This window comes from Hyla sarda, unplaced genomic scaffold, assembly GCF_029499605.1.
Source record: "Hyla sarda isolate aHylSar1 unplaced genomic scaffold, aHylSar1.hap1 scaffold_251, whole genome shotgun sequence".
NCBI lineage: Eukaryota > Metazoa > Chordata > Amphibia > Anura > Hylidae > Hyla > Hyla sarda.
Window position 1 is genome coordinate 173,541 of NW_026609198.1, and position 16,771 is coordinate 190,311.

The 16,771-nt window shown below is 44.2% G+C and overlaps 1 protein-coding gene across 4 annotated transcripts in view; it reads left to right on the forward strand.

Moving 5' to 3' along the window:
- LOC130323574 (uncharacterized) overlaps window positions 1-16,771 on the forward strand; it is a 146,679-nt gene that overhangs the window by 115,392 nt on the left and 14,516 nt on the right. For all 4 annotated transcript variants that reach the window (XM_056553158.1, XM_056553159.1, XM_056553157.1 and 1 more), the window contains 7 exons: window positions 376-618; window positions 688-786; window positions 11,423-11,616; window positions 12,338-12,512; window positions 12,593-12,749; window positions 13,962-14,115; window positions 14,344-14,455. In XM_056553158.1, coding sequence (XP_056409133.1) covers window positions 376-618; window positions 688-786; window positions 11,423-11,616; window positions 12,338-12,512; window positions 12,593-12,749; window positions 13,962-14,115; window positions 14,344-14,455 — 1,134 coding nt within the window. The remainder of the gene's footprint in view (window positions 1-375; window positions 619-687; window positions 787-11,422; window positions 11,617-12,337; window positions 12,513-12,592; window positions 12,750-13,961; window positions 14,116-14,343; window positions 14,456-16,771) is intronic.

Sequence of the window (16,771 nt, forward strand, 5' to 3'; positions counted from 1 at the left end):
ATAGAGTTCTGGGGTCACATGTGCTGGGATACATATATACAGTTCTGGGGTCACATGTATGTGCTGGGATACATATATACAGTTCTGGGGTCATATGTATGTGCTGGGATACATATATAGAGTTCTGGGGTCACATGTGCTGGGATACATATATACAGTTCTGGGGTCACATGTTCTGGGATATATATATACAGTTCTGGGGTCACATGTGCTGGGATACATATATACAGTTCTGGGGTCACATGTGCTGGCATACATATATACAGTTCTGGGGTCACATGTATGTGCTGGGATACATATATACAGTTCTGGGGTCACATGTGCTGGGATATATATACAGTTCTGGGGTCTCACATTTCGAGCCTCTCTCCTCAGCCCCCAGCATGCAGTACCCGGGCTCTCTGTCTGGTCTCACCCCAGATTTGGCTGAGATGATTATGGACTACATGGTTAAGGAACAGGTTCTGCGTCCGAAGATCCTTGAGCTGTTTGCCGGCTGCCCCGTCCGCAGGGTCACCCTGAACTGCTACCCCTACTGCACCAATGACCTAATCAGACAGTTGCGAGGCTTCCCTGGCCTGCGCCGCCTTAGCCTCAGCTCCTCCAGCCTCATCACAGGTATGACCTCCCTCATTCATGATCCTCACGTCTTGTTGGTCAAATCCTTAAACCCCAATGTTTCCTCAGATCAGGGTCTCTGCGTCCTGCAGCAGCTGCAGAAGTTACAGCACCTGAACCTCAGTGCCTGCCGGAACCTCACAGAGTCCTGTCTGATCCACCTCAGAGGTGACCGCTCTCCACTATTCGTCATCATGTGCTGTTTGTCCTCTACACGTGTGTCCGGTGTCAGTGTTGCCCGTGTGTGTACCTCCATGTTACGTGTGTGATCTTGGGTTGTGTTATCTATTTTGTGGCATTGGTCTCTTTGATAGTTGCAATTTTGGGCAGAACTCCCAGATTTAGTTTTATGTAGGACATCACAGGGCACGGTGCTGTCTATTGTGAGTGTGATATGTTCTGTTTGCTTCCTCCCTCTGTCATTGTTGTTCTGTTTGCTTCCTCCCTCTGTCATTGTTGTGTTCTGTCTGATTCCTCCCTCTGTCATTGTTGTGTTCTGTCTGATTCCTCTTTCTGTTATTGTTGTGTTCTGTCTGATTCCTCTTTCTGTTATTGTTGTTCTGTCTGATTCCTCTTTCTGTTATTGTTGTTCTGTCTGATTCCTCTTTCTGTTATTGTTGTTCTGTCTGATTCCTCTTTCTGTTATTGTTGTTCTGTCTGATTCCTCTTTCTGTTATTGTTGTTCTGTCTGATTCCTCTCTCTGTCATCTTTTTGTTCTGTTTCCTCTCTCTGCTGTTGTTGTGTTTTGTCTGATTCCTCTCTGTCATCTCTCTGTTCTGTCTGATCCTCTCTCTGCCATTGTTGTGTTCTGTCTGATTCCCCTTTGTCATCACTTTGTTCTGTCTGATTCCTCTCTGTTGTGTTCTGTCTAATTCCTCTCTCTGACATCTTTGTTTTGTCTGATTCCTCTCTCTTTTATTGTTGTTCTGTCTAATTCCTCTCTGACATCTATGTTCTGTCTGATTCCTCTCTCTCTTATTGTTGTTCTGTATAATTCCTCTCTGACATCTTTGTTCTGTCTGATTCCTCTCTCTTTTATTGTTGTTCTGTCTAATTCCTCTCTGACATCTATGTTCTGTCTGATTCCTCTCTCTCTTATTGTTGTTCTGTCTAATTCCTCTCTGACATCTTTGTTCTGTCTGATTCCTCTCTTATTGTTGTTCTGTATAATTCCTCTCTGACATCTTTGTTCTGTCTGATTCCTCTCTCTTTTATTGTTGTTCTGTCTAATTCCTCTCTGACATCTTTTTTCTGTCTGATTCCTCTCTCTGTTATTGTTGTTCTGTCTAATTCCTCTCTGACATCTTTTTTCTGTCTGATTCCTCTCTTATTGTTGTTCTGTCTAATTCCTCTCTGACATCTTTGTTCTGTCTGATTCCTCTCTTTTATTGTTGTTCTGTCTAATTCCTCTCTGACATCTTTTTTCTGTCTGATTCCTCTCTTATTGTTGTTCTGTCTAATTCCTCTCTGACATCTTTGTTCTGTCTGATTCCTCTCTCTTTTATTGTTGTTCTGTCTAATTCCTCTCTGACATCTTTTTTCTGTCTGATTCTGCTCTCTTATTGTTGTTCTGTCTAATTCCTCTCTGACATCTTTGTTCTGTCTGATTCCCCTTTGTCATCGCTTTGTTTTGTCTGATTCCTCTCTGTCATCTCTCTGTTCTGTCTGATCCTCTCTCTGCCATTGTTGTGTTCTGTCTGATTCCCCTTTGTCATAACTTTGTTCTGTCTGATTCCTCTCTGTTGTTGTTGTGTTCTGTCTGATTCCTCTATCTGTCATCACTTTGTTCTGTCTGATTCCTCTCTCTGTTATTGTTGTTCTGTCTAATTCCTCTCTCTGTCATCTCTTTGTTTTGTCTGATTCCTCTCTCTGTTATTGTTGTTCTGTCTAATTCCTCTCTGACATCTTTGTTCTGTCTGATTCCCCTTTGTCATCGCTTTGTTTTGTCTGATTCCTCTTTGTCATCTCTCTGTTCTGTCTGATTCCTCTCTCTGTCATCTCTTGGTTCTGTCTGATTCCTCTCTCTGTTATTGTTGTTCTGTCTAATTCCTCTCTGACATCTTTGTTCTTTCTTATTCCCATTTGTCATTGTTCTGTTTGATTCTTCTGTCTGTCATCTCTTTGTTCTGTCTGATTCCTCTCTCTGTTATTGTTGTTCTGTCTAATTCCTCTCTCTGTCATCTCTTGGTTCTGTCTGATTCCTCTCTCTGTTATTGTTGTTCTGTCTAATTCCTCTCTGACATCTTTGTTCTGTCTGATTCCCCTTTGTCATCGCTTTGTTTTGTCTGATTCCTCTTTGTCATCTCTCTGTTCTGTCTGATTCCTCTCTCTGTCATCTCTTGGTTCTGTCTGATTCCTCTCTCTGTTATTGTTGTTCTGTCTAATTCCTCTCTGACATCTTTGTTCTGTCTGATTCACCTTTGTCATCTCTTTGCTTTGTCTGATTCCTCTCTTTGTTATTGTTGTTCTGTCTAATTCCTCTCTGTCATCGTTGTTCTGTCTGATTCATCTCTCTTTTATTGTTGTTCTATCTGATTCCTCTCTCTGTCATCTCTTTGTTCTGTCTGATTCCACTTTGTCATCTTTGTTCTGTCTGATTCCTCTCTCTGTCATTGTTGTGCTCTGTCTGATTTCCCCTTTGTCATTGCTTTGTTGTGTCTGATTCCTCTCTGTCATTGCTTTTTGTCTTGATTCCTCTCTGTTATCACATTGTTCTGTCTGATTCCTCTCTCTGTCATCGCTTTGTTCTGTCTGATTCCTCTCTCTATCATTGTTGTGTTCTGTCTGATTCCTCTCTGTCATCGCTTAGTTCTGTCTGATTCCTCTCTGTCATTGTTCTCTGTCTGATTCCTCTCTGTCATCGCTTTGTTCTGTCTGATTCCTCTCTCTGTCATCGTTTTGTTCTGTCTGATTCCTTTCTCTGTCATCGCTTTGTTCTTTCTGATTCCTCTTTCTGTCATCTATTTGTTCTTTCTGATTCCTCCCTCTGTCATCGCTTTGTTCTGTCTGATTCCTCTCTCTGTCATTGTGCTCTGTCTGATTCCTCTCTTTGTCATCACTTTGTTTTGTCTGATTCCTCTCTGTCATCGCTTTGTTCTGTCTGATTCCTCTCTCTGTCATTGTGCTCTGTCTGATTCCTCTCTTTGTCATCACTTTGATTTGTCTGATTCCTCTCTGTCATTGTTCTCTGTCTGATTCCTCTCTGTCATCGCTTTGTTCTTTCTGATTCCTTTCTCTGTCATCGCTTTGTTCTGTCTGATTCCTCTCTGTCATTGTTCTCTGTCTGATTCCTCTCTGTCATCGCTTTGTTCTTTCTGATTCCTTTCTCTGTCATCGCTTTGTTCTGTCTGATTCCTCTCTGCCATTGTTCTCTGTCTGATTCCTCTCTGTCATCGCTTTGTTCTTTCTGATTCCTTTCTCTGTCATCGCTTTGTTCTGTCTGATTCCTCTCTGTCATTGTTCTCTGTCTGATTCCTCTCTGTCATCGCTTTGTTCTTTCTGATTCCCGTCTCTGTCATCTATTTGTTCTTTCTGATTCCTCTCTCTGTCATTGTGCTCTGTCTGATTCCTCTCTGTCATCGCTTTGTTCTGTCTGATTCCTCTCTCTGTCATTGTGCTCTGTCTGATTCCTCTCTTTGTCATCACTTTGTTTTGTCTGATTCCTCTCTGTCATCGCTTTGTTCTGTCTGATTCCTCTCTCTGTCATTGTGCTCTGTCTGATTCCTCTCTTTGTCATCACTTTGATTTGTCTGATTCCTCTCTGTCATTGTTCTCTGTCTGATTCCTCTCTGTCATCGCTTTGTTCTTTCTGATTCCTTTCTCTGTCATCGCTTTGTTCTGTCTGATTCCTCTCTGTCATTGTTCTCTGTCTGATTCCTCTCTGTCATCGCTTTGTTCTTTCTGATTCCTTTCTCTGTCATCGCTTTGTTCTGTCTGATTCCTCTCTGCCATTGTTCTCTGTCTGATTCCTCTCTGTCATCGCTTTGTTCTTTCTGATTCCTTTCTCTGTCATCGCTTTGTTCTGTCTGATTCCTCTCTGTCATTGTTCTCTGTCTGATTCCTCTCTGTCATCGCTTTGTTCTTTCTGATTCCCGTCTCTGTCATCTATTTGTTCTTTCTGATTCCTCTCTCTGTCATTGTGCTCTGTCTGATTCCTCTCTGTCATCGCTTTGTTCTGTCTGATTCCTCTCTCTGTCATCGCTTTGTTCTGTCTGATTCCTCTCTCTGTCATTGTGCTCTGTCTGATTCCTCTCAGACAAAACAAAGTGATGACAGATTCCTCTCTTTCATCGCTTTGTTCTGTCTGATTCCTCTCTCTATCATTGTTGTGTTCTGTCTGATTCCTCTCTTTCATCGCTTTGATCTGTCTGATTCCTCTCTGTCATTGTTCTCTGTCTGATTCCTTTCTCTGTCATCGCTTTGTTTTGTCTGATTCCTCTCTCTTTTATTGTTGTTCTGTCTAATTCCTCTCTGACATCTATGTTCTGTCTGATTCCTCTCTCTTTTATTGTTGTTCTGTCTAATTCCTCTCTGACATCTATGTTCTGTCTGATTCCTCTCTCTCTTATTGTTGTTCTGTATAATTCCTCTCTGACATCTTTGTTCTGTCTGATTCCTCTCTCTTTTATTGTTGTTCTGTCTAATTCCTCTCTGACATCTATGTTCTGTCTGATTCCTCTCTCTCTTATTGTTGTTCTGTCTAATTCCTCTCTGACATCTTTGTTCTGTCTGATTCCTCTCTCTTATTGTTGTTCTGTATAATTCCTCTCTGACATCTTTGTTCTGTCTGATTCCTCTCTCTTTTATTGTTGTTCTGTCTAATTCCTCTCTGACATCTTTTTTCTGTCTGATTCCTCTCTCTGTTATTGTTGTTCTGTCTAATTCCTCTCTGACATCTTTTTTCTGTCTGATTCCTCTCTTATTGTTGTTCTGTCTAATTCCTCTCTGACATCTTTGTTCTGTCTGATTCCTCTCTTTTATTGTTGTTCTGTCTAATTCCTCTCTGACATCTTTTTTCTGTCTGATTCCTCTCTTATTGTTGTTCTGTCTAATTCCTCTCTGACATCTTTGTTCTGTCTGATTCCTCTCTCTTTTATTGTTGTTCTGTCTAATTCCTCTCTGACATCTTTTTTCTGTCTGATTCTGCTCTCTTATTGTTGTTCTGTCTAATTCCTCTCTGACATCTTTGTTCTGTCTGATTCCCCTTTGTCATCGCTTTGTTTTGTCTGATTCCTCTCTGTCATCTCTCTGTTCTGTCTGATCCTCTCTCTGCCATTGTTGTGTTCTGTCTGATTCCCCTTTGTCATAACTTTGTTCTGTCTGATTCCTCTCTGTTGTTGTTGTGTTCTGTCTGATTCCTCTATCTGTCATCACTTTGTTCTGTCTGATTCCTCTCTCTGTTATTGTTGTTCTGTCTAATTCCTCTCTCTGTCATCTCTTTGTTTTGTCTGATTCCTCTCTCTGTTATTGTTGTTCTGTCTAATTCCTCTCTGACATCTTTGTTCTGTCTGATTCCCCTTTGTCATCGCTTTGTTTTGTCTGATTCCTCTTTGTCATCTCTCTGTTCTGTCTGATTCCTCTCTCTGTCATCTCTTGGTTCTGTCTGATTCCTCTCTCTGTTATTGTTGTTCTGTCTAATTCCTCTCTGACATCTTTGTTCTTTCTTATTCCCATTTGTCATTGTTCTGTTTGATTCTTCTGTCTGTCATCTCTTTGTTCTGTCTGATTCCTCTCTCTGTTATTGTTGTTCTGTCTAATTCCTCTCTCTGTCATCTCTTGGTTCTGTCTGATTCCTCTCTCTGTTATTGTTGTTCTGTCTAATTCCTCTCTGACATCTTTGTTCTGTCTGATTCCCCTTTGTCATCGCTTTGTTTTGTCTGATTCCTCTTTGTCATCTCTCTGTTCTGTCTGATTCCTCTCTCTGTCATCTCTTGGTTCTGTCTGATTCCTCTCTCTGTTATTGTTGTTCTGTCTAATTCCTCTCTGACATCTTTGTTCTGTCTGATTCACCTTTGTCATCTCTTTGCTTTGTCTGATTCCTCTCTTTGTTATTGTTGTTCTGTCTAATTCCTCTCTGTCATCGTTGTTCTGTCTGATTCATCTCTCTTTTATTGTTGTTCTATCTGATTCCTCTCTCTGTCATCTCTTTGTTCTGTCTGATTCCACTTTGTCATCTTTGTTCTGTCTGATTCCTCTCTCTGTCATTGTTGTGCTCTGTCTGATTTCCCCTTTGTCATTGCTTTGTTGTGTCTGATTCCTCTCTGTCATTGCTTTGTTTTGTCTTGATTCCTCTCTGTTATCACATTGTTCTGTCTGATTCCTCTCTCTGTCATCGCTTTGTTCTGTCTGATTCCTCTCTCTATCATTGTTGTGTTCTGTCTGATTCCTCTCTGTCATCGCTTAGTTCTGTCTGATTCCTCTCTGTCATTGTTCTCTGTCTGATTCCTCTCTGTCATCGCTTTGTTCTGTCTGATTCCTCTCTCTGTCATCGTTTTGTTCTGTCTGATTCCTTTCTCTGTCATCGCTTTGTTCTTTCTGATTCCTCTTTCTGTCATCTATTTGTTCTTTCTGATTCCTCCCTCTGTCATCGCTTTGTTCTGTCTGATTCCTCTCTCTGTCATTGTGCTCTGTCTGATTCCTCTCTTTGTCATCACTTTGTTTTGTCTGATTCCTCTCTGTCATCGCTTTGTTCTGTCTGATTCCTCTCTCTGTCATTGTGCTCTGTCTGATTCCTCTCTTTGTCATCACTTTGATTTGTCTGATTCCTCTCTGTCATTGTTCTCTGTCTGATTCCTCTCTGTCATCGCTTTGTTCTTTCTGATTCCTTTCTCTGTCATCGCTTTGTTCTGTCTGATTCCTCTCTGTCATTGTTCTCTGTCTGATTCCTCTCTGTCATCGCTTTGTTCTTTCTGATTCCTTTCTCTGTCATCGCTTTGTTCTGTCTGATTCCTCTCTGCCATTGTTCTCTGTCTGATTCCTCTCTGTCATCGCTTTGTTCTTTCTGATTCCTTTCTCTGTCATCGCTTTGTTCTGTCTGATTCCTCTCTGTCATTGTTCTCTGTCTGATTCCTCTCTGTCATCGCTTTGTTCTTTCTGATTCCCGTCTCTGTCATCTATTTGTTCTTTCTGATTCCTCTCTCTGTCATTGTGCTCTGTCTGATTCCTCTCTGTCATCGCTTTGTTCTGTCTGATTCCTCTCTGTCATCGCTTTGTTCTGTCTGATTCCTCTCTCTGTCATTGTGCTCTGTCTGATTCCTCTCAGACAAAACAAAGTGATGACAGATTCCTCTCTTTCATCGCTTTGTTCTGTCTGATTCCTCTCTCTATCATTGTTGTGTTCTGTCTGATTCCTCTCTTTCATCGCTTTGATCTGTCTGATTCCTCTCTGTCATTGTTCTCTGTCTGATTCCTTTCTCTGTCATCGCTTTGTTCTTTCTGATTCCTTTCTCTGTCATCACTTTGTTCTTTCTGATTAATCTCTTTGTCATCTATTTGTTCTATTTGATTCCTCTCTCTGTCATCTATTTGTTCTATCTGATTCCTGTCTCTGTCATCTATTTGTTCTTTCTGATTCCTCTCTCTGTCATTGTTCTCTGTCTGATTCCTCTCTGTCATCGCTTTGTTCTTTCTGATTCCTTTCTCGGTCATCGCTTTATTCTTTCTGATTCATCTCTCTGTCATCTATTTGTTCTATCTGATTCCTCTCTCTGTCATCTATTTGTTCTATCTGATTCCTCTCTCTGTCATCGCTTTGTTCTTTCTGATTCCTCTCTCTGTCATCTATTTGTTCTTTCTGATTCCTCTCTCTGTCATTGTGCTCTGTCTGATTCCTCTCTGTCATCGCTTTGTTCTGTCTGATTCCTCTCTGTCATTGCTTTGTTTTGTCTGATTCCTCTCTGTCATCGCTTTGTTCTGTCTGATTCCTCTCCCTGTCATTGTGCTCTCTCTGATTCCTCTCTGTCATCGCTTTGTTCTGTCTGATTCCTCTCTGTCATTGCTTTGTTTTGTCTGATTCCTCTCTCTGTCATAACTTTGTTTTGTCTGATCCCTCTCTGTCATCACTTTGTTCTGTCTGATTCCTCTTTCTGTCATAACTTTGTTCTGTCTGATTCCTCTCTCTGTCATCTATTTGTTCTATCTGATTCCTCTCTCTCTATCATCTATTTGTTCTATCTGATTCCTCTCTCTGTCATCTATTTGTTCTATCTGATTCCTCTCTCTGTCATCTATTTGTTCTATCTGATTCCTCTCTCTTTCATCTATTTGTTCTATCTATTTCCTCTCTCTGTCATCGCTTTGTTCTTTCTGATTCCTCTTTCTGTCATCTATTTGTTCTATCTGATTCCTCTTTCTGATTCCTCTTTCTGTCATCTATTTGTTCTATCTGATTCCTCTCTCTGTCATCGCTTTGTTCTATCTGATTCCTCTCTCTGTCATCTATTTGTTCTATCTGATTCCTCTCTCTGTCATCACTTTGTTCTATCTGATTCCTCTCTCTGTCATCTATTTGTTCTATCTGATTCCTCTCTCTGTCATCTATTTGTTCTATCTGATTCCTCTCTCTGTCATCTATTTGTTCTATCTGATTCCTCTCTGTCATCACTTTGTTCTGTCTGATTCCTCTCTCTGTCATCTATTTGTTCTGTCTGATTCCTCTCTCTGTCATCTATTTGTTCTATCTGATTCCTCTCTCTGTCATCTATTTGTTCTATCTGATTCCTCTCTCTGTCATCGCTTTGTTCTGTCTGATTCCTCTCTCTGTCATCTATTTGTTCTGTCTGATTCCGCTCTCTGTCATCGCTTTGTTCTGTCTGATTCCTCTCTGTCATTGCTTTGTTCTGTCTGATTCCTCTCTGTCATCTATTTGTTCTATCTGATTCCTCTCTCTGTCATCTATTTGTTCTATCTGATTCCTCTCTCTGTCATCTATTTGTTCTATCTGATTCCTCTCTCTTTCATCTATTTGTTCTATCTATTTCCTCTCTCTGTCATCGCTTTGTTCTGTCTGATTCCTCTCTCTGTCATCTATTTGTTCTATCTGATTCCTCTCTGTCATCTATTTGTTCTATCTGATTCCTCTCTCTGTCATCTCTTTGTTCTATCTGATTCCTCTCTCTCTGTCATCTATTTGTTCTATCTGATTCCTCTCTCTGTCATCTCTTGGTTCTATCTGATTCCTCTCTCTGTCATCTATTTGTTCTATCTGATTCCTCTCTCTCTGTCATCTATTTGTTCTATCTGATTCCTCTCTCTGTCATCTATTTGTTCTATCTGATTCCTCTCTCTGTCATCTATTTGTTCTATCTGATTCATCTCTCTGTCATCGCTTTGTTCTGTCTGATTCCTCTCTCTGTCATCTATTTGTTCTGTCTGATTCCTCTCTCTGTCATCGCTTTGTTCTGTCTGATTCCTCTCTCTGTCATCTATTTGTTCTATCTGATTCCTCTCTGTCATCTATTTGTTCTATCTGATTCCTCTCTCTGTCATCTATTTGTTCTATCTGATTCCTCTCTCTGTCATCGCTTTGTTCTATCTGATTCCTCTCTCTGTCATCTATTTGTTCTATCTGATTCCTCTCTCTGTCATCGCTTTGTTCTATCTGATTCCTCTCTCTGTCATCGCTTTGTTCTGTCTGATTCCTCTCTGTCATCGCTTTGTTCTATCTGATTCCTCTCTCTGTCATCTATTTGTTCTATCTGATTCCTCTCTCTGTCATCGCTTTGTTCTGTCTGATTCCTCTCTGTCATCGCTTTGTTCTGTCTGATTCCTCTCTGTCATCTATTTGTTCTATCTGATTCCTCTCTCTGTCATCTATTTGTTCTATCTGATTCCTCTCTCTGTCATCGCTTTGTTCTGTCTGATTCCTCTCTCTGTCATCTATTTGTTCTATCTGATTCCTCTCTCTGTCATCTATTTGTTCTGTCTGATTCCTCTCTCTGTCATCTATTTGTTCTATCTGATTCCTCTCTCTGTCATCTATTTGTTCTATCTGATTCCTCTCTCTGTCATCTATTTGTTCTATATGATTCCTCTCTCTGTCATCTATTTGTTCTGTCTGATTCCTCTCTCTGTCATCGCTTTGTTCTGTCTGATTCCTCTCTCTGTCATCGCTTTGTTCTTTCTGATTCCTCTCTCTGTCATCTATTTGTTCTATCTGATTCCTCTCTCTGTCATCGCTTTGTTCTGTCTGATTCCTCTCTCTGTCATCGCTTTGTTCTTTCTGATTCCTCTCTCTGTCATCTATTTGTTCTATCTGATTTCTCTCTCTGTCATCGCTTTATTCTGTCTGATTCCTCTCTCTGTCATCGCTTTGTTCTATCTGATTCCTCTCTCTGTCATCTATTTGTTCTATCTGATTCCTCTCTCTGTCATCGCTTTGTTCTGTCTGATTCCTCTCTCTGTCATCGCTTTGTTCTATCTGATTCCTCTCTGTCATCTATTTGTTCTATCTGATTCCTCTCTCTGTCATCTATTTGTTCTTTCTGATTCCTCTCTCTGTCATCTATTTGTTCTATCTGATTCCTCTCTCTGTCATCTATTTGTTCTATCTGATTTCTCTCTCTGTCATCGCTTTATTCTGTCTGATTCCTCTCTCTGTCATCTATTTGTTCTATCTGATTCCTCTCTCTGTCATCGCTTTGTTCTATCTGATTTCTCTCTCTGTCATCTATTTGTTCTATCTGATTCCTCTGTTGTGGTTTTGCCTTATCTGGTTCCTCTCTGGGATCATTGTGCAGTGTCTGGATCCCCTTTATCATTGCACTAAGCTCTCATCACTTTTGTTTCTTGTCTTGGTTTCTGCAGGTTTGAAGCATTTGTCGCATCTTGTCCTGGACCAGACCAAAGTCAGCGATAGTGGAATGTGTGATTTCCTGCTCCATTCAAACTGTTCACTCACCCACCTAAGTCTTAACCAGACGGCGATCACTGAGAACACACTTAGTCTGCTGGTGCAACAGAGCCCAGAGCTGAGGGTGTTGAGCGTAAAACACACCAAGGTAGGTCTGTGAGAGAGAGGTGCATATGTATCTGGGGATGTTATAGTGGGGTGCTTGTGTGTCTTGGGATATTATAGAGGGGTGCACGTGTATCTGAGGATGTTAGAGAGGGGTGCACATGTATATGGGGATGTTATAGAGGGGTGCACGTGTATCTGAGGATGTTAGAGAGGGGTGCACATGTATATGGGGATGTTATAGAGGGGTGCACGTGTATCTGAGGATGTTAGAGAGGGATGCACATGTATCTGGGGATGTTATAGTGGGGTGCTTGTGTGTCTTGGGATATTATAGAGGGGTGCACGTGTATCTGAGGATGTTAGAGAGGGGTGCACATGTATATGGGGATTTTATAGAGGGGTGCACGTGTATCTGAGGATGTTAGAGAGGGATGCACATGTATATGGGGATGTTATAGAGGGGTGCACGTGTATCTGAGGATGTTAGAGAGGGGTGCACATGTATATGGGGATTTTATAGAGGGGTGCACGTGTATCTGAGGATGTTAGAGAGGGGTGCACATGTATATGGGGATTTTATAGAGGGGTGCACGTGTATCTGAGGATGTTAGAGAGGGGTGCACATGTATATGGGGATGTTATAGAGGGGTGCACGTGTATCTGAGGATGTTAGAGAGGGGTGCACATGTATATGGGGATGTTATAGAGGGGTGCACGTGTATCTGGGGCTCCTCTTTCCATCTTGATTTGTCGTCCCTCAGGTGTCTGACATCTCCTCCTTGTGTGGTCTCAAGCAGCTGACTACCCTCCATTTAGACAGCACTGGTGTGACTGAGGAGTCCCTTCAGACTGTCTCTTCTCTGCCGGCACTCTCTGCACTCACTCTGTCAGGGGTGCAGTCTCTGAGCTCCAGTCGGGTGTTGGAGCTCCTCTCCGGTAAGTTCAAGGATGTCTCTTTCATGGAGATTTCTCCATTGTGGTCACATCTGCTGATACAGGCATCTTATCTCTTCCAGGTCTCTCTCTCACCCGCCTGCTGCTTCCGGGGAAGCACAGTCTGTCAGATGGGGCACTCGTGCATCTGTCTCATCTTTGCGGTCTCTTAGAATTAGACCTGTCCGATCACACCCAGATCACTGACCAGGGCGTGCAGCACATCTCACAGCTCACCAGGTGAGACAATCATCATCCCTGGAGGGTGCTGCTAGGGGTCATGTGGGTGCATTAAGAGTCATGTAGGTGGGGTGCTTAGGAGTCATGTGGGAGGGGTGTTTAGGGGTCATTTAAGAGGGATGATTTATGGTAATGATGGTCATGTGGGTGGGATGCATTAGAAGTCATGAGGAAGGGGTGTTTTGGGGTCACGTGGGGGGATGTTTTGTGGTAATGGAGGTGTTTTGGGGTCATGTGGGAGGGGTGCATTAGGAGTCATGTGGGTGGGGTGCTTTAGGAGTCATGTGGGTGGGGTGCATTAGGAGTCATGTGGGAGGGGTACGTTACAAATCTAGCGGAAGGGATGTTTTGAGGTAATGGGGGTGTTTGGGAGTCATGTGGGAGGGATGTTTTGTGGTCATGTGGGTGGGGAGCATTAGGAGTCATGTGGGTGGGGAGCATTAGGAGTCATGTGGGTGGGGAGCATTAGGAGTCATGTGGGTGGAGAGCATTAGGAGTCATGTGGGTGGGGAGCATTAGGAGTCATGTGGGTGGGGAGCATTAGGAGTCATGTGGGTGGGGTGCATTAGGAGTCATGTGGGTGGGGTGCATTAGGAGTCATGTGGGTGGGGTGCATTAGGAGTCGTGGGTGGGGGTGCATTAGGAGTCATGTGGGTGGGGTGCATTAGGAGTCATGTGGGTGGGGTGCATTAGGAGTCATGTGGGTGGGGTGCATTAGGAGTCATGTGGGTGGGGTGCTTTACCAGTCATGTGGGTGGGGTGCTTTACCAGTCATGTGGGTGGGGTGCATTAGGAGTCATGTGGGCGGGGTGCATTAGGAGTCATGTGGGGAGGTGCATTAGGAGTCATGTGGGTGGGGTGCATTAGGAGTCATGTGGGTGGGGTGCATTAGGAGTCATGTGGGGGGGGGTGCATTAGGAGTCATGTGGGGGGGGGGTGCATTAGGAGTCATGTGGGTGGGGTGCATTACCAGTCATGTGGGTGGAGTGTTTTGTGGTCATATGGAAGGGGTGCATTAGAAATCTTGTGGAAGGGATGTTTTGGGGTAATGGGGATGTTTGGGAGTCATGTGGGAGGGTTGTTTAGGGGTCATGTGGGAGGGGTGCTTTAGCAGTCTTGTGGGAGAGATGTTTTGGGGTAATGGGGGTGTTTTGGAGTCATGTGGGACGGGGTGATGAGAATCTCTGATGTACTCGTGTGTTGACCCTCTAGGTTGCGGGTCTTGTCGTTGTGTAACACCTCAGTGTCGGACTCCGGTCTCCTTCACCTGCGGGGGCTGAAGCTTTTGGAGGAATTAAGTTTGGACCGAACTAAAGTGACGAGCAGAGGGGTGTCCGGGTGCATTCCCCACCTCCCGCACCTCCAGGTCTCTCTCTCCGTTCTTCACTAGACGTTCTCAGACCTTCGCTGCCGCCGTCCCCCATAATGATCTGCGATGTTGCTTAGAAAAGCATGTGATCATCAGGTCCACCCCACAGCTTTCCCCTGATCACATGACCAGCCCTGGTTTTGTATAATTGGCCCTTTTGTGCAGGGTTCTATCGGGGCCACATGTCCCACGGCTTGTCACTGAGCTGCGCTCTTCTCCCTGCAGGTCCTCGGATTGTCGGACACGCGGGTCGGTGACAACGTCTTGAAGCTGGGAGTCCAGCGCTGCAGGAACCTTCTGAAAGTGAATCTGAGCCGGACACGAGTCACCAACAAGGGTGAGTGCAGGCTGGAGGAGTCAGGGGGAGGTGCTGGAGGAGTCAGGGGGAGGAGTCGGAGGAAGAAGCTGGAGAAGGAGGAGCTGGAGGAGTCAGGAGGAAGAGCTGACGAGTCGGAGGAAGAAGCTGGAGTAGTAGGAGTTAGGGGAGGAGCGGTAAGGAGTGTAGGGCCCCGCACAGCGCTAGTATATACTTTAGGGCCCCGCACAACTCTGTATATAGTATAGGACCCCGCACAGCTCTGTATATAGTATAGGGCCCCGCACAGCGCTAGTATATACTTTAGGGCCCTGCACAACTCTGTATATAGTATAGGGCCCCGCACAGCGCTAGTATATACTTTAGGGCCCCGCACAACTCTGTATATAGTATAGGGCCCCGCACAACTCTGTATATAGTATAGGGCCCCGCACAACTCTGTATATAGTATAGGGCCCCGCACAACTCTGTATATAGTATAGGGCCCCGCACAACTCTGTATATAGTATAGGACCCCGCACAGCTCTGTATATAGTATAGGGCCCCGCACAGCGCTAGTATATACTTTAGGGCCCTGCACAACTCTGTATATAGTAAAGGGCCCCGCACAGCGCTAGTATATACTTTAGGGCCCCGCACAACTCTGTATATAGTATAGGGCCCCGCACAACTCTGTATATAGTATAGGGCCCCGCACAGCTCTGTATATAGTATAGGGCCCCGCACAGCTCTGTATATAGTATAGGGCCCCGCACAGCTCTGTATATAGTATAGGGCCCCGCACAGCTCTGTATATAGTATAGGACCCCTCACAGCTCTGTATATATAGTATAGGGCCCCTCACAGCTCTGTATATATAGTATAGGGCCCCTCACAGCTCTGTATATATAGTATAGGGCCCCGCACAGCTCTGTATATATAGTATAGGGCCCCTCACAGCTCTGTATATATAGTATAGGGCCCCTCACAGCTCTGTATATAGTATAGGGCCCCGCACAACTCTGTATATATAGTATAGGGCCCCTCACAGCTCTGTATATATAGTATAGGGCCCCGCACAGCTCTGTATATATAGTATAGGGCCCCGCACAGCTCTGTATATAGTATAGGACCCCGCACAGCTCTAGTATATAGTATAGGGCCCGCACAGCTCTGTATATAGTATAGGGCCCCGCACAGCTCTGTATATAGTATAGGGCCCCGCACAGCTCTGTATATAGTATAGGGCCCCGCACAGCTCTGTATATAGTATAGGGCCCCGCACAGCTCTGTATATAGTATAGGGCCCCGCACAGCTCTGTATATAGTATAGGGCCCCGCACAGCTCTGTATATAGTATAGGGCCCCGCACAGCTCTGTATATAGTATAGGGCCCGCACAGCTCTGTATATAGTATAGGGCCCCGCACAGCTCTGTATATAGTATAGGGCCCCGCACAGCTCTGTATATAGTATAGGGCCCCTCACAGCTCTGTATATATAGTATAGGGCCCCGCACAGCTCTGTATATATAGTATAGGGCCCCGCACAGCTCTGTATATAGTATAGGGCCCCGCACAGCTCTGTATATAGTATAGGACCCCGCACAGCTCTGTATATAGTATAGGGCCCCGCACAGCTCTGTATATAGTATAGGGCCCCGCACAGCTCTGTATATAGTATAGGGCCCCGCACAGCTCTGTATATAGTATAGGGCCCCGGACAGCTCTGTATATAGTATAGGGCCCCGCACAGCTCTGTATATAGTATAGGGCCCCGCACAGCTCTGTATATAGTATAGGGCCCCGCACAGCTCTGTATATAGTATAGGGCCCCGCACAGCTCTGTATATAGTATAGGACCCCGCACAGCTCTGTATATAGTATAGGGCCCCGCACAGCTCTGTATATAGTATAGGGCCCCGCACAGCTCTGTATATAGTATAGGACCCCGCACAGCTCTGTATATAGTATAGGATCCCGCACAGCTCTGTATATAGTATAGGGCCCCGCACAGCTCTGTATATAGTATAGGGCCCCGCACAGCTCTGTATATATAGTATAGGGCCCCTCACAGCTCTGTATATAGTATAGGGCCCGCACAGCTCTGTATATAGTATAGGGCCCCGCACAGCTCTGTATATAGTATAGGGCCCCGCACAGCTCTGTATATAGTATAGGGCCCCGCACAGCTCTGTATATAGTATAGGGCCCCGCACAGCTCTGTATATAGTATAGGGCCCCGCACAGCTCTGTATATAGTATAGGACCCCGCACAGCTCTGTATATAGTATAGGGCCCCGCACAGCGCTAGTATATACTTTAGGGCCCCGCACAACTCTGTATATAGTATAGGGCCC